General features: G+C 43.3%; 1 protein-coding gene across 3 annotated transcripts in view; it reads left to right on the forward strand.

Moving 5' to 3' along the window:
• CDHR2 (cadherin related family member 2) overlaps positions 1–27,172 on the forward strand; it is a 370,864-nt gene that overhangs the window by 293,470 nt on the left and 50,222 nt on the right. For all 3 annotated transcript variants that reach the window (XM_073545075.1, XM_073545074.1, XM_073545073.1), the window contains exons 19-23: positions 5,679–6,293; positions 7,885–7,956; positions 16,213–16,262; positions 16,734–16,885; positions 16,979–17,081. In XM_073545075.1, coding sequence (XP_073401176.1) covers positions 5,679–6,293; positions 7,885–7,956; positions 16,213–16,262; positions 16,734–16,885; positions 16,979–17,081 — 992 coding nt within the window. The remainder of the gene's footprint in view (positions 1–5,678; positions 6,294–7,884; positions 7,957–16,212; positions 16,263–16,733; positions 16,886–16,978; positions 17,082–27,172) is intronic.

Here is a 27,172-nt window from a genome sequence, read left to right on the forward strand (position 1 = left end):
GTAATATGTTCATACATGGAGTACCATAGGAAAATGAGTCTATTACCCAAAAATCAATATTTAAACTAAAAACATTGTGCAATGCCAGAATCCCTGCGTGCCTCTTCTTTTCCCTGACAGGAATGCTGACATACTCACCATACCGGCCACACTCCTGTTGCGGGCATCTGTCACAGCTCACTGGTCCCTATGTCTCCGCATGCCTCACAGGTCTTCAGGCATCTTGCCTAGTATGAGCACACTTCCTGTTTCTTAAAGGGGTAGCGTGGGCGCTCCTGTGATGTCCCCAGCAAATACCTGAGAGACATCTGGTATTTAAGGCACCCTATTGAGAGGTGCCTGTTCAACATCCAGGACTTTAGTGTCTATTTTGTCTTTAAGCCTCTATGTCTGTTGTAAAGTCTTCTATGTACCTGAACTTCTCCCTGGCTTGTCTTGTCTGGACCTGAATTCTGAACCTGTACCTTGTATCTGATCTTGTCTGAACCAGCTTTCCTGGGTCTGTATGGCTTGGGCATGAATCATGAACCTGTTGTATCTCTGAATCTGTTTGTGTCTGAACCTGGACTTATTCCTGTTGTAGCTCTAAATCTGTCATATTTGAATCATGGGCATACCCAGGATCAAAACTATTGGGGGGAGCAAGCCATGGTCGTTCAGGTTGTAAAATTTTAGAACGAAAAAGGTGAATCATACGAAAATGAACAAATGACCGCCATACACAACACAATCCCCTATACAAAGACCAATTATACCACATACAGGGGAGAAATACCACCACACCATGAACAGTTCACATAGTGACTGAATAATACCACATACAAGGAGAAATACTGCCACACCATAACTAGACTACATATTCCACCTCATAGTGACCGAAAAATACCACATACTAGTGGCAAATACCGCCACACTGTGACCAGACCAAAAATTACCACCACACAGTGATTGAGCACTACAATACTGATCATAAATACAAACCACAATACTAACAACACTGTTATTACCATCAGTGCCATTATACACAGAAGCTCTGCATATAGTGTATAGGTAATACAGTGAGCACCAGTGACATTATACACAGGAGCTCTGTATATATTGTACAGGTAATACAGTGATCATCGGTGACATTACACACAGGAGCTCTGTATATAGTGTCAGTGTTCAGGTAATACAGTGATCACCAATGGCATTATACACAGGAGCTCTGCATAATGTCAGTGTACAGGTAATACAGTGATCAACAGTGACAATATAGACAGGAGCTCTGTATATAGAGTCAGTGTACAGGTAATACAGTAATCACCAATGACCTTATATACAGAAGCTTTGTGTATACTGTCAGTATACAGGTAATACAGTGAACACCAATGACATTATACACAGGAACTCTGTATAAAGTGTAAGTGTAGAGGTAATACAGGGATCACCAGTGACATTATACACAGGAGCTTTGTATATAGTGTATAGTGTGCATGTACATGTAATAGACTGAACTCACCAGTGACGTCTGTAGTTGAAGTCCTTCGTCTTTGCTTTTCTTGCAGCCAGGGCTCATCTCTGCAAAATATAACACAGTCATCAATAGCTGATCGCTTCCAGAGCACATTCCCCACTTTTTCCCCGACTTCAACACTATGTCAGATGAAAAAAAAGCAACATAGTGCCACACTGTATAGTAACAGGACCCCCATTTTGCTCCCTCCATGGAAAGCAGTTTCCTAAAAAGTAAATTATATGACAGTAGTAATAATATCCCTAATTGGATCCTAAAGAAATTATGTTCCCCACTTGTCACCATAAACTAATGCAGCATGTTCCTCATTCTGGCCCCCAAAAAGTAATTAAGTCCTTCTTTATTTAATAATCACGCCCAGCCTGGCACCCTTTATTTTATAATGTGCCCCATCCTGGCCCCAGTATCTGCAGCCTGGGCCCCAGATATCCATCCTGCCCCCCAGCTATCCATACAGGCCCCCATATATGTCTATTGTCCTCCTCACCCCATATATCCATCCCTTGTGCTGCTCCCCTCCATATATCAATCATGGGACCATGTGCTGCTCCCCTTATATATCCATCCTGGTCCTTTGTGCTGCTATCCCCCCCATATATCCGTCCTGGCCTGTTGTGCTGCTCCCCACATATATACATCTTGGCCCCTTTTGCTGCTCCCCCATATATCATCCTGGCCCCTTGTGCTCCTCCCCCCATATATTCATTCTGGTCCCTTCTGCTGCCAACCTCCCATGTATATCCATCTTGATCCCTTGTGCTGCCACCCCCATATATCCATACTGGCCTTTTGTGCTGTTGCCCCCATATATCCATCCTAGTCCCATGTGCTGCTCCCCATATGTCCATCCTGGTCCCTTGTGCTGCTCCCCTCCATATATCCATTCTGATCCCTTGTGTTACCACCCCCCCAAATATCCATCCTGGTCCCTTGTGCTGCCACCCCCATATATCCATCCTGGCCTTTTGTGCTGCTCCACCCCATATATCCATCCTGGTGCCATGTGCTGCTCCCCCCATAAATCCCATATATATATATATATATATATATATATATATATATATATATATATATATATATATATATATATATATATATGGGATTTATGGGGGGAGCAGCACATGGCACCAGGATGGATATATGTATATATATATATATAGATAGATAGATAGATAGATAGATAGATATAGATATATAGATATATGTATATGCATCCTGGCTCCCCCATACATCCATCTTGGCCCCCATATATCCATCCTGGTCCCTTGTCCTGCCCCCCGATATGTATCCATACGGGCCCCCCATATGTATCCATCCTGGCACCTTGTCCTGCTGCCCCCATGTGTCTCCAGCCTCATCTGCCCCCATATGTTTCCAGCCTTATCCCCCCATGTGTCTCCAGCCTCATCCCCTCATGTGTCCTCAGCCTGGTCCCCCCATGTGTCTCCAGCCTCATCTGGCCCCATGTGTCTCCAGCCTCTTCCCTCCCATGTGTCTCCAGCCTGGTCCCCCCATGTGTCTCCAGCCTGGTCCCCCCACCATGTATCTCCAGACTGGACCCCCGCCATGTGTCTCCAGCCGGGACCCTCTCCCATGTGTCTCCAGCCTGGTGCCCCTCCCTTGTGTCTCCAGCCTGGTTCTCCCATGTGTCTCCAGCCTCTTCTGCTCCTATGTGTCTCCAGCCTCGTCTGCACCCATGGGTCTCCAGCCTCGTCCCCCATGTGTCTCCAGCCTCGTCCCCCCATGTGTCTCCAGCCTGGTCCCCCCACCATGTATCTCCAGACTGGACCCCCCCCGCCTTGTGTCTCCAGCCTGGTCCCTCTCCCATGTGTCTCCAGTCTGGTCCCCCTCCCATGTGTCTCCAACCTGGTCCCCCCATGTGTCTCCAGCCTCGTCTGCTCCCATATGTCTCCAGCCTCGTCTGCACCCATTTGTCTCCAGCCTCGTCCCCCATGTGTCTCCAGCCTCATCCCCCCCCCCCAATGTGTCTCCAGCCTGGTCCCCCCATGCACACATACATGCACACACACAGAAAAAAAATTCCTCTTACCTTCCTGTGCTCCCAGCGCTGGGCAGCGTCTTCTACTCCTCTCTGCAGGTCCGGCACGCACAAGGTAAAATGGCCGCCGGCATAGCAGAGGCCAGCGGTGAATGTGTGCGCCAGTTGCATGACACTGACGTCATATGCCGATTGCACACTTGCCAGAATACATCGGGATGCGCGACGTGGCGGTTTAGGTAATGAACGCTGCATTCGTGCGCCCCTGCACATACAGTACATTGCCTGCGCTTTTAAAGGTCCCGTGCCCCTTAAAACCGCAGACTTTTTTTTTTCTTCTCACCCTGTTTCTGGGGGGGGCAGCTGGACCTGTCTCTGAATCTGTCTGTGTCGGAATCAGTATTTGCCTCCAAACCTGCTTGTCTGAATCAGTCACTTCTTCTAACCCTGCCGTGTCAGAGGCATTATCCTTCCTACAAACTTGCAGTGTCTGAATCAGTCCCTACTTCTAACCCTGCCATGTCGGAGGCAGTATCCTTCCTACAAACTTGCTGTGTCTGAATCAGTCGCTCCTTCTAACCTGCTGTGTCAGAAGCAGTACCCTTTCTTAAAATCTGTCTGAATCCGTACTTACTTATCTCTAAATCTGTTGTTCCTGAGCAACATTAGGGATCAGTGTGTACTCTTGCTGCTTCATTGTAAGGTCCCTGTTTTTGTCCTGTCTGAATCTGACCCTTTCTGTTCTGTCTGTCCTGTCTATATCTGACCCTGCTGCTCCCCTTATATATCCATCCTGGTCCTTTGTGCTGCTATCCCCCCCATATATCCGTCCTGGCCTGTTGTGCTGCTCCCCACATATATACATCCTGGCCCCTTGTGCTGCTCCTGCGGCTCTGTACTTGTCAACTACTCCTGCGGTTCTGTTCCTATCCACATGTGTGGTTCTCTTCCTTTCCGCACTTGCGATCCTGTTCCTGTTTGCACCTGCGGTTCCATTCTTTTCCGCACCTGTGGTTCCATGCCTCTCCGCTCCTGCGGTTCGGTTACTGTCTGCTCCTGCAAGTACATGTCCACACCTGCGGTTTTCTACCTGTTGTCCACTCCTGCGGGTCTGCACTTGTCCAATCGTGCAGTTCCGTTCCTGTCCACACTTGCAGGTTTGTGACTTTCCGCACCAGCAATTCCATTCCTGTCCACACCTGCGGTTCCGTACCTGTCTGCTCTTGCGGTTCCCTGTCTGTTCGCACCTGTGGTCCAGTACCTCTCCTGCCAGTGACCTAGTTCTTCCTGAAGCTGTTCTGGTCTGTCCTGTCTGAACTAGGTCCTATCCGTTCTGCTGTACCTGTTTCTGAACTCATCCTGTCTGTACCTGCCAGTGACCAAGTTCTTCCTGAAGGTGTTGTGGTACATCTCATCTGAACTAGGTCCTATGCATTCTGCTGTACCTGTTTCTGAACTCGTCCTGCCTGTACCTGCCAGTGACCTAGTTCTTCCTTTAGGTGTTCTGGTCCATGTGATCTGAACTAGGTCCTATGCGTTCTGCTATACCTGTTGCTGAACCAATCCTGCCTGTTCCTGCCAGTACCTGCCGTATCTTTCTATCTACCAGCATCCATTCCCACTTTTAACCGGTTCCTGTCCCTCCGGTCACTCTGACTCCAGGCCTCTGTATCTTCCTAGGGGTCAGGTGCTTCGTGTCCGAGGTCTGTCCTGGAGTATCATCTGGCATCCATCCGGAGTTGAGTCAACTGCATCACCAGGGTCTTTTGCGTAGAGTCAGGTGTTTGCCTAGTTACGCTCCTCCAGGCTCTCCTCAGTCCACGCACAGTGGGCCACACACGAGCTTAACACATAGGGGACCTTTAATGTAGTTTTCACTAATGAATCTGTATTCATTATGAAAATGGTGGTGCTCGGTGCACTCATCTCCTGTAATTTCATTGACAGTAGAACTTTACGAATCGCGAGCACTGTTTGAACAGAAACCTCTGACATTTGTGCACATAGTGTGAGTACAGCAGAAAGTACACTGCACATTTCTACTGCTGCCCCTGCAGTAAACACTCCCTTTAACAACTGTTTTGAATCTATTGTCGTAATAATATTACATTATTGAATGGTAAATTTATTGTATTATTGTATCATAATTATTTCATTTTTTAGGTGCTTATGTCGGGAGCATAAATGCCACCGATCTAGATCAGACTGAAATAAATAATCGTATCAGTTTTAGTATTTCCCAAGGAGGATCTGGGAACTTTATTATACGTGGACAAAGACAGGCTTTGGGCCAATATCTTGGGATCCTGACTTTAAGTGACCCTTCTTTGATGCTGGATTATGAAACTCAGAATATGTACACGTTGATAATAGAAGCTGAGGACAATGGAAATCAGGATGATAGCAATACTGCAATTGCCACTGTCTTTGTAGAAGTACTTGACCTCAATGATGAGCCACCAAACATAGATCCATCTTCTCTGAAAGATCTGTACATTTTTGAGAACACAACAGATGGACCAAAACGGATTGCAACATTAATTGCAACTGATCCTGATACCCAACACGACCTTGAATTCCAGAAACTTGATATGACTTGCTTAAAAAATGGAGAAGATGTGGGCAGTATATGCTATGACTGGCTATGGCTAGCGCCCAATGGAGAACTGTTTGTAAATCATACTGAAGATGTTGATTATGAAGTATGTGATCTTATGGTGATGCTTTTACGTGTGGAGGACAAGCTGACCTTTATTGGAGACAGATACAGCCAGAATGGTATGTCCACCTACCATTATTGTTAAAGGGCTAACCCCAAAATCACAATTTTGTCTTATAAGAATGTGCATATATAGTTATTCATTTGTGCCAATATAGCTCATTGTTAAATCTCCCCCATTTTGCACACATCACCCCTAAGGATGCCCTCCCCACCAAATCTATTTGTCCTACAGCTGACTTTGGATCTTTGCTACTGTAGGTCCATTGCTCCTGGTCTATCATGTACAGTGAGTGCAGCCTATTTAATCTGCTTTCCAGAATACTTCTGCTATGCCTCCACCACTGACATAAATATATTCAATATTTAGAATATACTTGCTTCTTCTATACACAGTATGGTCTAGTTCATTAGTGTGTCAGCTTGATTTTAGCTCCTGCCTTCTACTTCAACATAGATGTTTTACAGCATTGATCTCTTATCTGGATTGAAAAAGAAAGCATCAATCCTGTGATCCGCTGTGTTGTATCTGCACAATAGAGCACTTTAGAGCGGAGACCAGCATGTGAGCTGTGTTTCATGTCTGCTGATAGATTGGCTCTGTTGATTCATATGGCAAGGGATTAACTTCTGCCATATGCATCAACAGAGCAGTATTTGCAGTTTCACATCACTGATATGTCAGCAGGCATCAAACAAAGCTCAGCTCTGCTGGTCTTCGCTCTGATGTTCTTTGTTGAGTAGGCTGAGAAGAGTACAGAATTGTAGATCTAGCTTGAAACCAGCTAACAGATTGATAATGTAAAAATATAAATGCAGCTATATTGATGCAGATGGCAGAAGATCAAGTCTTTTAGTTCAAGTTATGTACAGGAGCATACATTGCACAGAAGAATACAGTGTGTTCTAAACATGGGTTAGCTTGATGATGTATATATGTATTTTATGCAGCAGAGCTGAGCATAGTATATCTGAGTTGTGCTGGAAGCCTGTATTATTCCATGCATTTATTAGTCAGCTGGCTTCCAGCCCAACTCTGACAGAAGGGTGAGTCAGGAGGGGTCTTGAGCACTAAGTTGCTGTGAAATGTAGTTTTAGCAGCATATGACCCCTGTTCAGCTATGGGAAGCTGAAAGCACAGAGAGTCAAGTCAGAAGGAGTTGAAAAAGACACCAAGGTACAAGAAAGAATCTTTATTTTGAGCTGTTTATTAACAGTAGGTATGCTTTTACTATGGTTAGTGAAAAATAGTGCCATTGTGGTAGCAACCTTATAATGTCATTATTAATTTGCTTAAACTGGGAAAAATGCCATTTTTAGCTAGTTAAACAACTATAAGGATATTTCCTCTGGTTTCCTTACCCGCAGTGTTAATCATATAGACATTTGTTTTCTATCCCTGAAAATCATGACTCGAACATGTACACGAGTGACACACATCTGAATGAGGCTTTAGTTTGTATTGTATTATATTGAAAATAGTATAATTGAAATATTTGATAACTTACTCAGAAAACATGTTAGCTTTAATCGACACATTCCATTTTAACATGTGAATTTACCTTGGCGTTTTGACCTATGCTGTGCGATACTGAAACACTTTACTTACCTTCAGTATCGAAGCTCTAAGTCTCTTTTTTTTATATCTAGTGAGCCAGAGAGTGGTGATACAAGATGTCAATGATCATGCTCCTGAATTTGAAGATGTCAATAAAGCATTCGGTATGTATATTAATGTATTACAGGTCACAAGCCTTTTAAAGCAAGTGGTAATGATGACTGAGGGCTGTTGAGTTAATTTTTGTTGCCAAAGATTTTAACACGATGGATCTGGTATAAGAGGTTCTATTTGGAGGTTCAAAAATAAGGAGGTATATACAAGATTGTGAAACTTGAAATACCTCTCATACATAACTCTAAAATTGCTTTTCTTCCCTCAGTTTTCCACTTGTAAGATTCTATATAGTTTTGTACCAATATCAGTTTTTTGTACCAAAATGGGCAGAACTGGGGTGTGACAGAGGCACAGCTAGGGTGTTATGCCATAAATCGTATAATTCATGATGAGCTGCGGCATTCCCTACTCCAGAAATCTTACTCCAGTCAAAGACTAGTCCACTCTTTGATTGAATAACATTTCTGGCAGGGCAAAGACAGTTGTGCGTCACTTGTCAGATGCTCTTGATGTATTAAGAGGCATATGCCTTTCAATTAATCAAGAGCATCTGACTCTTACAGCTCCTTCGTCAAGAGCAGTGAGAAAAATCCCTGGTCTTAATGAATCAGGGCCATGGTGCCCTAATACCTTTGAACAATTGCTGTGCATTAAGTTTAGTTGTTATTGAGATCTGTATTATGATCCATCTATAGTGGTGAAAATAAGTATGTGATACACTGCCAATTTTGCAAGTTTTCCCACCTACAAAGAATGGAGAGGTCTGTAATTTTTATCGTAGGCATACTTCAACTGTGAGAGACAAAATCTTAAAATAAATCCAGAAAATCACATTGTATGATTTTTTAAATAATTAAATTGTATTTTATTGCATAATATAAGTATTTCATCACATACCAACCAGCAAGAATTCTGGCTCTCACAGACCTGTTAGTTTTTCTTTAAGAAGCCCTCCTTCTCTGAACTCATTACCTGTATTAATTGCATTGGTTTGAACTTGTTATCTGTATAACCAGGCCCACAAGCAATCACATTCCAACCTCTTCACCATGGCCAAGACCAAAGTGCTGTCTGAGGACACCAGGGACAAAATTGTAGACCCGCACAAAGTCGGGATGGGCTACAGGACAATAGGCAAGCAGCTTGGTGAGAAGACAATAACTGTTGGCACAATTATTAGAAAATGGAAGAAACACAAGATGACTGTCAATCTTTCTTGGTCTGGAGCTCCATGTAATGTCTTGCCTCATGGGGTAAGGATGATCTGAGAAAGGTCAGGAATCAGCCCAGAGCTACATGGGAGACCTGTTCAATGACTTAAAGAGAGCTGGGACCACAGTCTCAAACATTACCATTGGTAACACACTATATGATATCATGGATTCAAATCCTGAAGGGCACTTCAGGTCCCACTGCTCATGCTAGCACACGTCTACGCCAGTTCAAAGTTCACCAATGACCATCTGGATGATCCAAAGGAGGTATCGGTGAAAGTCATGTGGTAAGATGAAACCGAAATAGAACTTTTTGTTATCAACTCCACTTGCTGTGCTTGGATGGAGAAGAAGGATGAGTACAACCCCAAAGACACTGTCCAAACCATGAAGCATGGTGGGGGGAAACATCATACTTTTGGGAGTGATTTTCTGCAAAGAGGGCAGGACGACTGCTCCGTATTGAAAGGAGGATGGAAGGGGTCATATATCACAATATTTTGGCCATGGAGAAACGGGGGGTCAGTCGGCGCCCCAGGTCCGCTAACAGAAACCGCATGGACCAGGAATCGTCCCGCCTAATGCCCACTCTCTTGTTAATGTGGGCATAATGCTACTCAGACAACACAGAGTGAGAGTCAGACAGTGTGGCAATGCTTTAATCAACAACAAAACAGGCAGATAACACATAGAACAGTCCCAGCACAGTACTCAAGATGGTGCACATTACAGAGTCTCACCCTTCCGCTTACTTGCCGGGATAATAGCAGCTGTTACTTCAGATCTTCCAGGGTCGCTACCCCACCAGTAACATGCACACAGAGAGGAGGTAATGACAAGCGTAGGAAGATGACAGTCCATTGATTCCATACAAGGTACAAGGCCAGTTGATCGGAGGATCACAACCTGGCTTCATCTTCCAGGGTCGACTACTCTACCTGTGGCACGCACACAAAGAGGAGGTAGCGACAAGCATAGGAAGATGACAGTCCTTTCAGGCACAAGGTCAGTTAACCCAAGAGACTCAACCTGGCTTCTCCAAACATCTCAATGGAACCAGGCAACCAGCGGGTCCCAATCCTGGCTTTCTCCAAATGTATCCATGGTTCAGCAATGGTCAGTGGCGCAAATCTGTATTCTTCCAACCAGAGCCAAAAACCCCTAGGCTGTTTCCTGTAGAATGATAGATTTGTGTCCCTTGTCATCGTGCCATAATGAATTGGCTTCAGTCCTGTCTTTGGTCCTTTGGGTGTTAGGATGTCTTGGCAGAATCTCTGGCTGTTTCACTCTGTCTCTGAGTCTCTTAATACAGAGGCATATAACATATTTTTAGATCTAATAAGTGTCCTTAAGTCCAGCATCACCAATAAGGGGAATAATGGTGGTGAGATCAAGTCGCATTAGTGATTACTTGATTATTTAACCCTGCTGTGGACCCATGAAAAAAATCACTGCTTTGGTACCATGGGGTCTATATGACCCCAGGCTCAAAATCGTCATATTTCATTAAAATGAACATGCTGGCTGTTCAGAATAATCAAGTTTTATTCTGTCATCATTTCAGAACACAGTTATGAAATCAAACGTAACTTTGAAGTGATTTATTTGTCATCATCAAACACAAACTGAAATTTACACCAAAATGCTTGTGTCATACACATATACAGACTGAGTCTTGTATTTCACTTTAGCACTTTAAATTTTTGGTTCGTCCATTGGACGACTTCTTCAATCAAAGCAGTGTTGAAAAAAGTTCAAATGATTTCACGGGCGTATCTGCAAGATGTCCATCACCCTTTAGTCCTGGTTTGGCCTTGACAATGTTTCGGATTGGAGTTCGTTGAATAGTCTTTGGCTGTAGCAACCACTTATAGCCATCTTTGCCAAGAATTTCACCTGAAGTATCATCGTTGTCGTCCTCATCATCGGAGGAATCAGCATCTCCAGTGTCAGACAGAATAGCACTTTGTTCGCTGTCTGAATTCGATGCAGCATCGAGATCTGCGTCACTTTCGACCCAGCTCAAATTATCTTCCAAATTACCTTCATTATCAGTATCGACATCACTAGAAGCATCCAAAGCTGCCAATATTTCATCAGGAGTCATCACAGTTCGTCTAGCCATTGTTTATTTACAATTATAATACAAAACCTGTGAATAAACAGAAAATATAAAAAAAAAATATCAGACAATAAAGATACTATGGGGTCAGGAGAGTCCCAAACACAGAAAATTGAAAATAACTTTGAAACAAAAATTGAAACAAAATTGAAAAACAAAGTCAAAATATCATCAACATAAGCAGAAATATGTTACTTGAAAATACATAGAAGGTCAGTGTCTGAGATTGACCAGGTTTTGAAATATTTCAATATATTCAGCGCTGTGGTCTATGTGACCCCATGGTTCCATAGTAGGGTTAATCTATTTACATAGTTTTTCCCACTCTGCTTTCAGACTCAACAAACTGACTCCATAGCATAATGTATAATTAGCATATCAGCAAACATCACTAGTTATCAAAGATAAGAGCACACTATGTTATATGAAATATAAGCTTACAAGTCAATATTACAGGCTTACACAAACAAAAGTATAGATAGCAGAGTATTCTTCTTGGTTTGCTAAAAATAGTCATCTGGGTAATTACGGATCCCATTTCACATAGCGATGCACCAGCGATCCCGACAACGATATGACCTGGTAAGGATCGCTGGTGGGTCGCTAAATGGTTGCTAGTGAGCTGCCAAACAGGCAGATCTCTTCAGCGATGCACCAGCGATCCGACGATCCATATAACAACCTCGGTGGTTGTTGGTACCTTGTCACACAGCAGCTATTCTGACGATTCCCGCCTGCGTCCCTGAATTCTGCGTCGCCAACGAGGTCACTCATCGGCGTCACACACAGCGATGCATGCTGGCCAGCGGGATGCCGACGATGAAAAAATGGCCCAGGACATCCAGCAGGGGGGGAGGCGGTCGCCGCTATGTGTCACATGTAGCGAGATCGCTGTTGCGTCACAAAATCGGCGACACTTTAGTGATCTCGCCAACAACCTCCTTTCCTCAGTAAGAGTATTGAAGATGGGTCATGGCTGGGTCTTCGAGCATGACAGTGATCCGAAACACACAGCCAGGGAAACTGAGGAGTGGCTCTTTAAGAAGCATTTCAGCATCCTGGAATGGCCTAGCCAATCTCCAGACCTGCACCCCAATAGAAAATCTTTGGCGAGAGCTGACACTCACTGTGGCCAGCGACAGCCCCGAAACCTGAAGATCTGGAGAAGATCTGTATGGAGGAGTGGGCCAAATTCCCTACTGCAGTGTGTGCAAACTTGGTCAAGAACTACAGGAAATGTCTGACTTCTATAATTGCAAGCAAAGGTTTCGGTACCAAATATTAAGATGTTTTTCTATTGTATCAAATACGTATTTCATGCAATAAAATCAAAAATAATTATGTAAAAATCATACAATGCTATTTTCTCAATTTTTTTTTTTTTTTAAAGATTCTCTGTCTCACAGTTGATTTATACCTACAATAAAATTATAGACTATTCTTTATAGGTGGGAAAACTTGCAAAATCGGCAATATATCAAATTCTCATTTTCTCCACTTTGTATCTATACTGAGAACTTTAGAACTAGAGCACACTTATTGATGTCTAGAGAAAAGAAAATTTCTACTCCACTGCAAAGTTGTAATTATTTTACTCCCCTAGATTACACTACAGTACAAATTAGGTTTACTTGCAAAAGTAACAAACTTTCTGCTGTTTGCAATAAATCAATCAAACAAAAACAATTTAAATTGCTCAACACAACTAATATAATAAATGGTTTCTCTGAATTCAAGACAAAATTACGCTATTAATGGCTGCTGCACTCATTATTTAATCCCTTCATGACAATTGTTTTTAATGCTTAGTACAGCAGCCTTTGGATGTTATAACCTGTTGCCATTGTGATGTATGGCCAGACTTCCTTAGTTCATTCTTCTTGATCAATGGCTTTCAGTTCACTAATATACTTATTTTTGCATGCTGTCATCCTACAAATCAACTGAGCAATATACTCAATACATAGATATAGTGAGACACAGGATATTATAAATAATCAATATGAAACTTTATTAGCTCACAAATATAGAACTGGGTAACAATGACCCTAAACACAATACATAGGATGAGTGGAAAAAGGGGGAGGAAAAATGTCCATATGCACCATAACCTCACACATCACTCAATGCACTATAGAAATAGAACCATATGATATAGTATATATTTCATGGAAAAATCACCACTAACAATGTATATAATCCAAAAGCATAGCGTAATGTGTATGAAAAAACATGTGTTAGTACAATCCATTGGATATTAAAGTGCCAATCATAGTGCAAACAGAAAAGAGGCAATTTGCTTACCCATGTGGGAGAGAGTGGTGTGTGAAGCCGTGTGCATCGGTTGCCCTGACGCGCGTTTCGTGTTGCGGGCTTCTTCAGGGGGGCAGTGTTATTTTTGCATGCTTCAATATCCTTATTCAAAGTTAAGCAAAGATTAAGGTTCAAGTCATGTAACTATGGCAGCCACTCAAAAAAATCTTCCAAGATATTTTCTGAGACCAAGCCTTTGGGGACCTTGAGGTATGCTTGTGATCATTGTCCTGACAGAAGGTTCAATAATGTCCAAGCTTCAAATTCCTTATAGATGGCATAACGTTTTCTCCTAAGATTTCCTGACATTGAATGAATCCATCTTGATATCTAAATACTGCAGGTTTTCAGTGCCAGAGGAATAAAAGCATCACAAAATCATCACGGAGCCACTGCCATACTTTACTGTAGACAGGGTATTCTTTTTTAGCATTCTTCATTCTTTTTACTACCGCTAGTCCATATGCTGGAAAATTCCAGTTTTCTTTCATTGCTCCTAAGAACAGAATCACAAAACATCTGTGACTTATTTATATGGCTTTGAGAATATCTGAGCTTGCTTTTCTTGTGCTTTTGGGTCAGTAGAGTTGTACGTCTTGGAGTTTGGGCATGCAGCATTTATTATGCTCCTTAATGTGCAAACTGAAACCTCAGTGCCTGCAGCTCTGAAATTTTGTAGCAGCTCTTTTGCAGTCACTGAAGGGTTTTTGACATATTGCCTCCTCGGGAATTTGATACCAGTCATTGATGGCTTTCTATTTCTGCCAAGCTCTGGTATTATAGCCAGTGTTCATTTTACCCTTTAAACTTGTTAATTTTGCTTCCACTGTATCTTTAAGAGCATTCAACGCCTTTGCTATCTTTTTTTTTTATCCTTTTCCTTACTTGTGCAAGATAGTGAATGATCTATCGTTTTAACTTTTGAACCATTCTCTTGACCAACCAAGAATATTAGTGAACTGGAGGGCATAGTGCAGGAATGAGCTGAGATTCTTTAGGAACGCCAATAGAAGCTGGCTTTGAATCATGTTTGCAGCAAGTTATAATAGCCATAGGTTGCTCTACTAATGTCAAGGAATGACTGGCCCAGTGAGACACGACCCAACGATTGGTCCGTCACCCAAAAATATAGCAACTCAACGCCAATGGAATAGGGGAGAGGAAGGCCCTGACAATAGGGAATCAGGGATGGACACCTCCTGAGCTCCAACCTGAGCCTGTCCCTGCTCTCACCTATCACCCTAAGCAGGTCCTTACCCCTGCCGATGTCAGGATACCTCGTCCCTAAACTGTCATCTCAAACTGCCCTTGCTAGTGCACTGGCCGGCTTAGGACGTTAGCCTAGTCACTACTGCTAAGAAACACAAGGGGAGGGGAACAGACACAGAAAGGACGACGTAACAAAAGTACAGCACTTAGCTTAAGCACTGCTGCAAACTCCACACCACAGATAGCACAGCAACAGGACTACATACACCAAACTTGGCTGCAAACCAGAGAGCTGCTCCTGCTTATTTGGTCTCCAGAAAGGACCTGTATCAACAACAGTGAGCTGATGCATCAGGTGACCTTTTGAAGGAAGGTGGGAGTGGTCACCACAGACATCAGCAAACCCAGTAGCAATGTAATTACACCAGCAGGCCATTGGGGGGGGGAACTTACATTAACCCCCGATGGCCTGAAAGGAAAAAGTTTTAATATCAAAAGCCAAATCTGCCACAGATCCAAAAATGGATTGTGACAACTATGTGCTAAAGAATCGTGTCATGGATGGGTTGAATAATTATTATTATTATTATTATTATTTATTTATATAGCACCATTGATTCCATGGTGCTGTACATGAGAAGGGGTTACATACAAATTGCAGACATCACTTACAGTAAACAAACTAACAATGACAGACTGATACAGAGTGGAGAGAGGACCGACCCTGCCCTTTCGGGCTTACATGCTACAGGATGGTGGGGAAGGAGACAGTAGGTTGGTGGGTTGTTGCAGTTCCGGTGTTGGTTGAGGTGATATCACCGGTAGTGGTGAGAGAGAAGGAGGTCGTGGGGTCATTGCAGGCTGTAGGCTTTCTTGAAGAGGTGGGTTTTCAGGTTCCGTCTGAAGGATCCAAATGTGGTTGATAGTCGGACATGTTGGGGCAAAGAATTCCAGAGAATAGGGGCTATTCAAATAATTCTGAAGTAATGATTAAATGGGGAATTTTTTGTTGAATTTGAAAAAAAGAAAACATTATTTATATGTTATGTTGTGGTACTTAGATTGTTCTTGTTTTATAGGTTTATGGAAAACAGCAGAAAGTTTGAATTTTTGCCGATAAACCTAATTTGCAATGGGTTTCGAAAAATTTGAAATGCAGCTGTTGATAGGGTTTCTGTGCTAAGAGCAATGAGGCTACTGAACTCTCTGCCTGAAAAACAAATAGCATTGGCTAATTAATTCAAAGAGTTTAAAATCGGCCTGGATTCCTTTCTTGTTTGGAAAATTGACTTCTCTAATATGGATGTTTTTTGCCTTCCACTTGATCAGTTTTACAGAATATTGAGATGAGCCAGATTTATTTATGTAAAACATATATTTGTTTCCATCTTACAAACTGTTGCAATGAATAAAGCATGGTTATTATTACCCTTATATCTCTACAGTGGTTATACCTGAAACTGCTGTTATTGCTACTCAAGTGGCCTATGTGGAGGTAAGTAATATATTTTGTATATGTCATTCATTTCGTATTGAGCTTTAAAGATTTGCCTTACTGACTAGTAGTCAAATGTATAATATAATGAAATGAGTTTGAAAAAATACCTAGGTCCATCAAGTTCAACCTTTCTCCACCAATTGTCTCATAATTTTTTGAAACAATAATGTATATTTATGTTTGTGACAACAATACTGCCTAAACAATGATCATAAATTCTGGTATTGTTCAGCACAGCCTTATTTTACTGAACATCACGGCGTAGATTTCCCACTGAGGAGCAAATTGTAAATTTGAAATTCTGAAAATCTATGGTATTTTCACTCTTCTCAGTGTGGAAATTGAAACCAAAAATATTTAGTAATTCTGTCAAACTCGCACTTGGCTGTAATATATTATTCATGTTTTTATGATACTGTTACTGTATTTAACAATTATGCAATTTACAATGTTTTTTTCCATATCAAGGCTACTGATAAAGACAGTGGAAAGAATGCTGAATTAGTCTTCTCCATTGAGAAAGTGGAATTCATTTTCTCTACCAGTGAAACTCAGCAACTTGGAAACATCTTTAGCATAAGCAGTAGTTCTGAAAACAACAAATACACTGGTTCTGTCAGGTCTGTTGTGATAAAGCAGATAATCAGCACTTCAAATTTGTCGGTTTATATGAATTTAACTTTTTTGACCTAATTTATTTTTTTAATGTCCAGAGTTGCTAGTAATCTGGATAGAACCCTGAAGGGTCAGTACCAAGTCACAATTAAAGCAGAGGATAGAGGGAGCCCTTCACTCAGCGCTATCTGCACTGTAATGGTAAGCCTCCAAATGTGTGATGAATGTTTGCTCCAAAGATTTGCATATTTTGTTAGGGCATAATAACATGGGGCAGGCAACCAACTCAAAATGCAGAGACCTGGCAGCTATTAAAAAATTACTATTCAGAGGACAGGACAGATATAGTCCATAATATACTGTACAGTTGTGTGAAAAAGTGTCTGCCCCCTTCCTGATTTCCTATTCTTTTGCATGTTCGTCACACTTAAATGTTTCAGATCACCAAACAAATTTAAATATTAAACAAAGATAACACAAGTAAATACAAAATGCAGTTTTAAATTAAGGTCTTTATTATTAAGGGAAAAAGAAATCTAAACCTATAGAGCACTATGTGAAAAAGTTATTGCCCATAAACCTAATAACTGGTTGGGCCACCCTTAGCAGCAACAACTGCAATCAAGCATTTGCAATAACTGGCAAATAGTTTTTACAACACTCTGGAGGAATTTTGGCCCACTCATCTTTACAGAAATGTAATTCAGCCACCTTGAAGGGTTTCTGACCATGAACGGCCTTTTTAAGGTCATGCCGCAGCATCTCAATCAGATTGACGTCAGGATTTTGACTAGGCCACTTCAAAGTCTTAATTTTGTTTTTATTATGCCATTCAGAGGTGAACTTGCTGGTGTGTTTTGGATCATTGCCCTGCTGCATAAAGCAAGTGTGCTTCAACTTGACGTCAAGAACAGATGGCCGGACATTCTCCTTCAGGATTTTTTGGTAGACAGCAGAATTCATGGTTTGATTTACCATAGCAAGTCTTCCAGGTCCTGAAGCAGGAAAACAGACCCAGACCATCACACTACCACCACCATATTTTACTGCTGGTATGATGTTCATTTTCTGAAATGCTGTGTTAGTTCAATGCCAGATATAATGGGACATACACCTTCCAAAAAGTTCAACCTTTTTGTCTCGTCAGTCCACAGAGTATTCTCCCAAGTCTTGAGTAACATCAAGATCATCAAGATGTTTTCTGGCAAAAATGAGAAGAGCCTTTATTTTCTTTTTTTCAGCAGTGGTTTTCATCTTGGAACTTTGCCATGCAGACTAGTGGGTTTTATATCATTGTCCAGCTGCATAAACCAGATGCGCTTCAGTTTGAGGTCACAAACAGATGACCGTACATTTTTCTTCAGGATTTTTGGGTAGACTGTTTTACTCTGCTGCTCCCACTTGCTGGGCACTCAATGCGCCTGTGAGGACTGGTCCTTTGATCATTTTGACAGTGGAGTGGGATCAAAATTTTTAATTTTCTGTGCAATCCCATGCTGAATCACTGCAGACAACTGCTAGCTGCCTGCCACAAAACAAAATTCATCTGTCCCATATAGTGCAATACCACAATAAAACAGGTGCAGACTAGGTGATGATACTGGTGGTTGCCTGAAGAGCCCAGACAATCCATTAATGTATCATACACACATAGAGTACAACCATAAGCTACCTGTTGCAAAAGATTTTACAGTAGTTACCAGTAGAGAATGCACATACCCCACTAATGTAATAATGTTCACACATGCAAGCCAGACAGCTAGCCACTATTCACTGCCAAATTATTCTCTCCGCCAAGGAGAACCCTAATACATTATAAATATTGTGCCATGCAGATGAATACTGGCTGCTTGCTAAGACATATGTTTCTTTTTTTAACTTGGGATAGAACAAAACCACTCAGAGTATGCATGATGGCTATGTACATCTTTGCGCATATTTATTTTTCTATTATTCATTTGCTTCTAAATTTTCTTCAATTTAGCTGTGGCAGAATGTCTTTAACATCTTTAAACAGATAGGCACTTTTGAAAACTGAAGCACCAGGTGTTCAGTCACCAAAAATAATTACTTTCTTTTTTGGTTTAAAATACTCACTTTGTCCCGCAAAATTTGGGAGGAAAATGGAGGTTTGTTCTATAATCCGAAGGTAGCTTACCTGGGGGAGCAACTGCGGAGGAGCGGGGTCCCAGGAGGCAGGGTCGCTGTTGCAGGAGACTGGCAGTAGCAGGAGTGGCGCGATGCTGTGCGGGTCCCGAGCTAGGAGGAAGGTGTGTCCTGACGGTGTGAGACAGCAGGCGGAGTCCTTTCCCATTGATTTCCCTATAGTGGGCTCTGGGAAATTGGCCACCAGAGGAGGTGCATGCTCAGATTGAGATTTTGGGAGATGAGATCTCGGGACAGCCATTTTACTGAACACCATCACAGAGAAATCAATGGGAAAGGAGACTACGCTCATCTCAGACATTTTCTGAATGCCGAGGGCCCACAGCCTTGCACCAACAGAACACCCCCTCCTCATAGCCCAGGGCCCACTGCAGCCTGCCACTGGACTCATGCAGCAGCCACCCTGCCTCCTGTGATCCCGCTCCACCACAGCTGTCCTCCCCGGGAAGGTACTGTAAAATCGGACTATGAGATGCACCACCATTTTATTTAAAAACATTTTTTTTCTATTTTCCTCCCCAAAGTTTGGGTGCTTTCTATGGTCTGATACGTCTTATAGTCCTCAAAATTCAGCATATCAGTGAAACAGTTTTCTCTTTTCCACATCACAGACCCAACCAACATACATCAGCAAGTAATCGCTACCTGTGTAGCGCACACCCTCAGCAAGATACAGTTGTTTGCTAAATAATAGCAGTCTAACATCACTAACAGTGTCAGACTGGGGAGCCAAGGGCCCACCAGTAACATTGACTTTGGGGGGCCCACTTTTCACCTGCATGCAAATATTACATAACCCTGGTTCACAAATTTACCTATATCTCTATATAATAATAAACTGGGTAGTTTACTTAATGAATGATGAGATGCTGCTTTTTTCTGTACAGAGTGAATCAAGTCAATCATGACAAGTACTGCCCATACAGTGGGGTTGGGAGCTCAGATCTGCACAGGGGCCCACCGGGGGATTTCCCCGTTACCGTATGGGCCAGTCCGAGCCTGATCACTAATGTATTTAATCACTGTTTTTGGCGAAAAAAGATCATAGAACATGGGAACAAATTCATGACTAAGTGTAGGTGAGTAATGGGCAACCAACAGAATAATAATAATAATACTTTTATTTCTATAGAGCCAACATATTCTGCAGCACTTTACATTTTAGAGGAGACTTGTACAGACAATAGACATTAGGCATAACAATAAACACATAGATCAACAGATACTAAGAGGAATGAGGGCCCTACTTGCAAACTTATAATCTATGAGGATGGATGGTCACAATTGCTTTTGTTGTTCAGAACAGCCATAATGTAGGAAATCGGATGTTCATGTAATGCTGCATGAGCCAGTTATCAGCCAGAATACGTAAAAGTACAAACACAGAGGGCTTTTAAATGCATTAGGCATATGAGAACATGATGGAGGAAATCTGGTTATGGTAAAAATTTTGAATGGGCAACAAAGGGATAGTAAGACTAATGTGTTGTGGCAGTAGGCCAGTCTGAAGAAATGCTTTTTTAGTGCACACTTAAAACTGTGGGTATTGGGGATTAATCAAATTAACCTGGGTATTGCATTTCAAAAATTGGTGCAGCACGTGAGAAGTCTTGGAGACGGGAGTGGGAGGTTCTGATTATTGAGGATTAATGAACTGAGGTCATTAGCAAAATGGAGGGCATGGGTAGGGTGGTAGACTGAGACATGGGAGGAGATGTAGAGTGGTGCTGAGCCGTGAAGTGCCTTGTAGGTGAGGGTAATAAGTTTACACTGAATTCTGGAGTGGATGGGTAATAGTGTAATGACTGGCACAAGGTAGAGACATCGGTGTAATGGTTGGTGAGGAATATGATCCTGGCTGCAGCATTCAAGACAGATTGGAGGGGGGAGAGTTTGGTAAAAGGGAGACCGATTAGTAGAGAATTACAGTAGTCCAGACGAGAGTGAATAAGAGTGTCAGAGACACCGCACTGCACTTGCTCATAGAGCCAGTGCGTGTGTCCTGAGTACAGAAGCAGTGCTAATAGATACCTGTGGAGCAGGTCAGCAGAGGTGACCATGCGTGCTTCAGGCTAATAGTGTCAGGGTCCGGTCAGTGCTGGAAGGTAAAGAGGCATAGGACCTGCGGACACTGAAACTGGATAATCTAGCACGGGACCTATGGTCATGTGACTGCAAGGGGGCGGGGCTTAGCGTCCTGTTTACAGATAGGACAGGACACCATACAACAACTCAGAGTCAGGCAAAACAGAGGTCACAGCAGTACGGGCAAACGAGGTACAGGAGGGACAAACAGACGGGTAGTCAGACAAAACCAAAGGTCATACACAAGAGGGCGACGTGGTACCAAGGGGACAAGCAGAGAGAAGTCGGGTCACAAGCAGAGAGTCATACACGAGAGGTAGCGCAGTACAAGAGGGTCAGGCAGAACTCGTAACAGGGACAGAACCAGATCACAACCGAACAAGCAAGCAAGGTATCAGGCACAAGGCACACGTATACAAGAGGTCACTTAACTCAGCCGAGGGCAGGAGTATAACTGACACCGGACCCAGGTCCAGTGAGCACTAAATAGCCTCCTTCTGCCAGAGAGAGGCAGCACAATTAACCCATAGTCTAACCAGGACGGGTCAAAGCGAAATCCCATCCTGGATCTTGACAAAGAGAAATAGTAAGAGTTTTTGCAGACTCAAAAGTAAGAAAGGGTCGAATTTTAGAAAGGTTTTTGAGGTGCAGATGACAAGAGCAAGCCGGTGATCGGATGTGGTGGGTGAATGAAAGCTCTGAGTCAAGTATGACCACAAGACAGCGAGCGTGTTGCTGGGGAGTAATGGTAGAACCACACACAGAAATAGCAATGTCGGGTGTAGGTACATTAGTAGAGGGAGGAAACACAAGGAGTTCAGTTTTTAACAGGTTCAGTTTCAGATACAGGGAGGACATGATGTTGGAGACAGCAGTAAGACAATCATTGGTGTTTTCTAAAAAGGCAGGCATGATGTGAGGAGAGGAGGTGTCTAATTGGTTGTCATCAGCATAGAGATAGTACTGGAAACCAAATCTACTGATTGTTTGTCCAATAGGGGCAGTATACAAAGAGAAGAGGAGGGGACATAGGACTGATCCTTGAGAAACCCCAACAATAAGGGGAAAATGAGAGGAGGAGGAGCCAGCAAAGATACAGTGAAGGAGTGATCAGAGAGGGAAGAGGAGAACCAGGAGAGAACGGTGTCCTTGAGGCCAATGGTGCGGAGCATAGTGAGGAGGAGCTGGTGATCCACAGTGTCGAATGCTGCAGAGAGATTTAGGAGAATTAGCATGAAATAGTGACCATTAGATTTAGCTGATAGTAGATCATTAGAGACTTTAGTGAGGGCAGTTTCAGTAGAGTGTAAAGAGCGGAAACTGGATTAAAGAGGGTCGAGAAGAGAGTTATCCGAGAGATAGCGGATAACACGGGAGTGGACCAGGCGTTCCAGGAGTTTAGAGATGAAGGGAAGATTAGAGACAGGTCCATAGTTAGCAGCACAGTTTTGGTCAAGGGAATTTTTTTAAGTAATGGATGTATGATGGCATTCTTAAATGAGGAGGGAAAGATACCGGAAGTGAGAGAGAGTGAATATTTTTGTTAGGCGAGTGGCGACAGCAGGGGAAAGGGACTGGAGGAGATATAAGGGAATAGGGTCACTGGTGCAAATAGTAGGGCGAGAAGATGCAAGGAGCCTGATCACTTCATCTTCTGTGACTGGTTCAAAATCAGAGAGTGAGCTAGATGAGGTGGAGGAGGGAGGACAGTGCATGGTATGAGGGGATTGGGAGAAAATTTCTTGTCGGATATGGTCAATTTTTTCTTTTAAGTAATTGGCCAGATTGTCAGCTCGGAGATCAAAGGTTGGGGCATGCACTCTTCGGTTGAGTAGGAAATAAAAAGGGTCAAAGAGACGTTTACGGTTATTGGATAGTGAGGTGATGAGGGTATTGAAATAGGTTTGTTTGGAGAGATGAAGGGCAGAGTTGTATGTTATAAGCATAAACTTATAATGAATGAAATCTTCAGGTATATTGGATTTTCCCCACAGGCATTCGGCGCACCTGGAGCACCTCTGTCGGAAACGTGTTTGCAGCGTGTGCCATGGTTGTCACCGTCTGTCAACAGTGATGACATGCATGCTGCTAATTGGGTCTAATTGACTCATTTAATGAAAGGGATTTATTCTAATTAACAGCAGTGTGGAGTTATATTAGTGAGGTCATTCATTCTGTGAAGGAAATTTGCTGTCCTCCTTATTTAAAGAAGGAGGACAGCAAATGTTGTACCTGTTGGTTTTATCCCTTGCTCAGTGAGTAAAATTGGTTGTTTCAGAGTTTGTACTTAAGGAGAAAGAAATTTGATCAATAAGTTTAATGGACAGTGGAAAACATATAAAGAAGTGCAGGAAATAATTGGCTACTCAAGGAAAAAGATTTCCAATGCTTTAAAATAGACAAAAAAAATCAAACATGGTAGGAAAAGAAACACTACCATCCACATAGATCATAGAATCACAAGAATGGCAAAGATGCATCTAATGATCAGCTCCAGAGAGAGCAAAGATCTTCGCCAAACTATTTGCAAGAAACCCTCGTAAAGTACCAGTGCTGACAAAAAAAATGTGAATTTGCTAAACAACACATTGATTGGCCTAAAGAGAAGTGGCACAGCATTCTATGGACGAATAACAGCAAAATTATTCTTATTAGGTCTAAAGTCTGCAGTCAGTGCTGAGACAACCCATAAATACTGAATTCATGGCACAGTACACTATGAAAACTTAAAATATGGAGGTGCAAGCATAATGGTTTGGGGATGTGTCTTATACTATGAAGTTGGGTCCATTTGTCACACCCCAGGCACCATGGAGCAGTTTGAATATATAAAAATACTTCAAGAGGTCATGTTGAGTTATGCTGTAGGAGAAATGCCTTTGAAATGGGTGTCAGAGCAGGACAATGACCCCAAACATACCAGCAAGTGGACAACATCCTGGTTCCAGCCCAACAAGACTGATGTTATGGAGTGGCCAGCCCAAGTCCCAGATCTCAATCCGATTGAGAATTTGTGTAGTGACTAGAGTTGAGCGACTTTTGTTTTTTTAGGGTCGCGTTTCGTTTCATGAAACCCGACTTTTCCAAAAGTCGGGTCGAGCAAGATCGTCCGATTATAGGGAAAAGTCGGGGTCGTCCCGAAACACAAAACCCAATGTAAGTCAATGGGGAATAAAAGTCAGCAGTGAGAGGAGGACAGGAAACACACCTACAGTGCCCATTTGAATGCCAAAAGCATCAATTCTTCTTACTTAAGCTTGTCAACCTTAATTAACTTCATAATACAAGTTACGCACTGAAAAATGGGGGTTATTTGGCTAAAGTTGTGGGGGGGAGGGCGGGCTGCAGGTTTTCATGTGCCCTGGGTGAAAGAGCGCCCCTTTAACACATACCACAACTCATCATGCTCCGATACGGCAGAGAAATAGCGGTATAGTACAATGAAAAATACCTCACTTTTTACATCTCATGACGAGGCCCATCTATTTCTCCATACAGAATCATTGGTCCCATATAATGTTTGAAACAGTATATGATGAGCTCCACATAATGCTACAGTATATGTTGGTCCCCATGGATGAAGCTCCACTGTCTTATGGGCCCAAATAATGCTCCAAACATAATGGGCCCCATTTCTAATGCTCTAGTGTATAATGGGCCCTGTAAATGCTGCTCCAGTGTCTGATGTCCACCTTTGGAATGTTCCAGTGTATGGTGGGCCCCATCTATCATTCTCCAGAGTATAGTGCTCCCCAAAAATTGCTGTCCCAACATTGAAAACAATCAAATAAGTCTCCTCACTAGGGAATCCCTGTACTTGTCTGGATTCCTCGTCGTCCCCATCTTCCATCTCACTGCACAGTATGTCAACTTTGCAAGTGCTGTGATCCTGGGCAAGCAGGGGGGGCCCACTCGTTGGTGACGGCACTGGCACAGGGCCCCTGATAGTACGGTGGTGTGTCTGATGGCGGGTGGGCCGAACCTGCACTTTCATCTGCAGCTTCCTCTTTGTCACCGTGTAAGATGGAACTGTATATGGGAAGGGTAACCTGAGTTTCATCAGGGTCAGATTCAGGTCGTGTAGCGTGCGAGGGGAATGTAGTGGTCTGGGTCAATGTACCAGCAGATTCATCGAGCAGTGGCTGGGCATCAGTGCACTTGTGTCGCCCCCAGGAGTACGGTCGCCACAGTGGCATTACCTTCTTCCTAGGGAGTGTGATGTCATGCTTGGGAGCAACGAAGGATCTCTCTAGCAGGTTAACTGATTGGGCGGCGTTATTCCCACGAGTCAGGACCCTCCAAACAGCGTTCATGAAGGCAAAGTGTTTGTTTTACGTGGGCAGTATGGTTGCAAAGCTGAACCTTAAAGGAATGTCCAGAAGGGCACCACCAGGAGTGGAGCCTACGGTTAAATTCGACTCCACCTGGGAAACCTCAACCATGCCAGCTACAGAACAGATGCACACATTGCAAGCTTAATTCCGTTAACGAACGAGACTCCGTCATGCCCCGCGGTCCGAGTCCGGCTTACTAGAGGGACACGTGAGGCTCTGGCACATGAGATTGGCCAATAACTGGTGTGTCATGCCCTTACATGTCCGTGGCTGCATGTGCGCTACACTGAAAAGGCCAGCGTTTGTCGCTTACAGGTGCAGATAACCCGCTGAACAACGTTAGTGATGGGGATCACTGATTACAATTATTACCCGCGAACAATGATTTCCCAGTAAGTGCAGGTCAACCGCAGTTCCGGAATTAGGCCTAACCGTCATTCCTGAAAAAATGAAAAACTTACGTGTGCAAACCACAGGTGCTGTAGCTTGCTTAACAGCTCGCCAGCCGTTCTCACGCCCAGTATGAATTACACGTGATTGCACAAAGGTGAGAAAGGGTACCGTATCCCCAGATAACATGTATGGATAGTGTACACATTCAAAATATATGTCTATACATCAGGAGGCAGGCTCAGACGGTGTTAGGCCCAGTATGGATTGCACGTGATTGCACAAAGGTTAGAAAGGGTACCGTTTCCCCGGATAACATGTATGGATAGCGTACACATTCAAAATATATGTCTATACATCAGGAGGCAGGCTCAGACGGTGTCAGGCACAGTATGGATTTGACGGCCCAGACTACACAGCGGAGGAGCAGGGAGAGGTAAAGATTGCAAATGCTGGGGCCCTGCCCAAGCAAGGGGGGCCCACTCGTGGGTGTCGGTACTGGCACTGGGCCCCTCATAGTACGGCGGTGTGTCTGACGGCGGGTGTGCACCACCACCGTCAGAGACACTTGATTGCACTATGAAGGACCCTGTACCAGTGCCCGCGCCCAAGAGTCGGCCTACCCACCTGTCCAGGGCAACGGCACTCGCACGTTCAATCCTTCAATCTTGGTTGGGGTGAAGGACACAAGGAAAGGTGTGGTTCATGAACATGAGCCTCCAATGACGACTCAGTGCTTTTACTTTTTACAACTGAAGAAGAGGAGGCGATAGAGCTGGAGGCTAAGTCAGCAATGTAAGACAAAACTTTTTCCTGATGCTCTGGCTTTAAAAGCGGTTTGCCAACTCCTAGAAAACTAAGCGTTCGAGGCCTTATGTAGCCAGACGATGACGCAGGCTCAACACCTCCTGCATTCGGTCCTATTTTGCTCTTGCCACTACCATCAGATCCACCACCAACACCATCATTACCAGCTGCCAACCCCCGCCCAATTCCACGGCCTCTTCCACCAGCCTTCCTCATTTTTGGTAGAAATGTAGACAAAATCCAACAAACTATATAGTAATGTAAAACAAGGTACAAGGTGTCTATAGGACAGGGGAGATTTTGAATTTCTGCAGACACTTGTGGACACTGGACACTTTTGGATTGTGTGAGGCCCACTGATATCTGAGCGCTATGTGACAGGCTCGATGGTACAGCTGTGACCAAAGTGACTAGAGGATAAGGGAGATTTTGAATTTCTGCAGACACTTTTGGACACTGGACACTTTTGGATTGTGTGAGGCCCAATGAATATCTGAGCGCTATGTGACA

This window comes from Dendrobates tinctorius, unplaced genomic scaffold, assembly GCF_039654945.1.
Source record: "Dendrobates tinctorius isolate UK_male_01 unplaced genomic scaffold, ASM3965494v1 ptg000139l, whole genome shotgun sequence".
Lineage (NCBI taxonomy): Eukaryota > Metazoa > Chordata > Amphibia > Anura > Dendrobatidae > Dendrobates > Dendrobates tinctorius.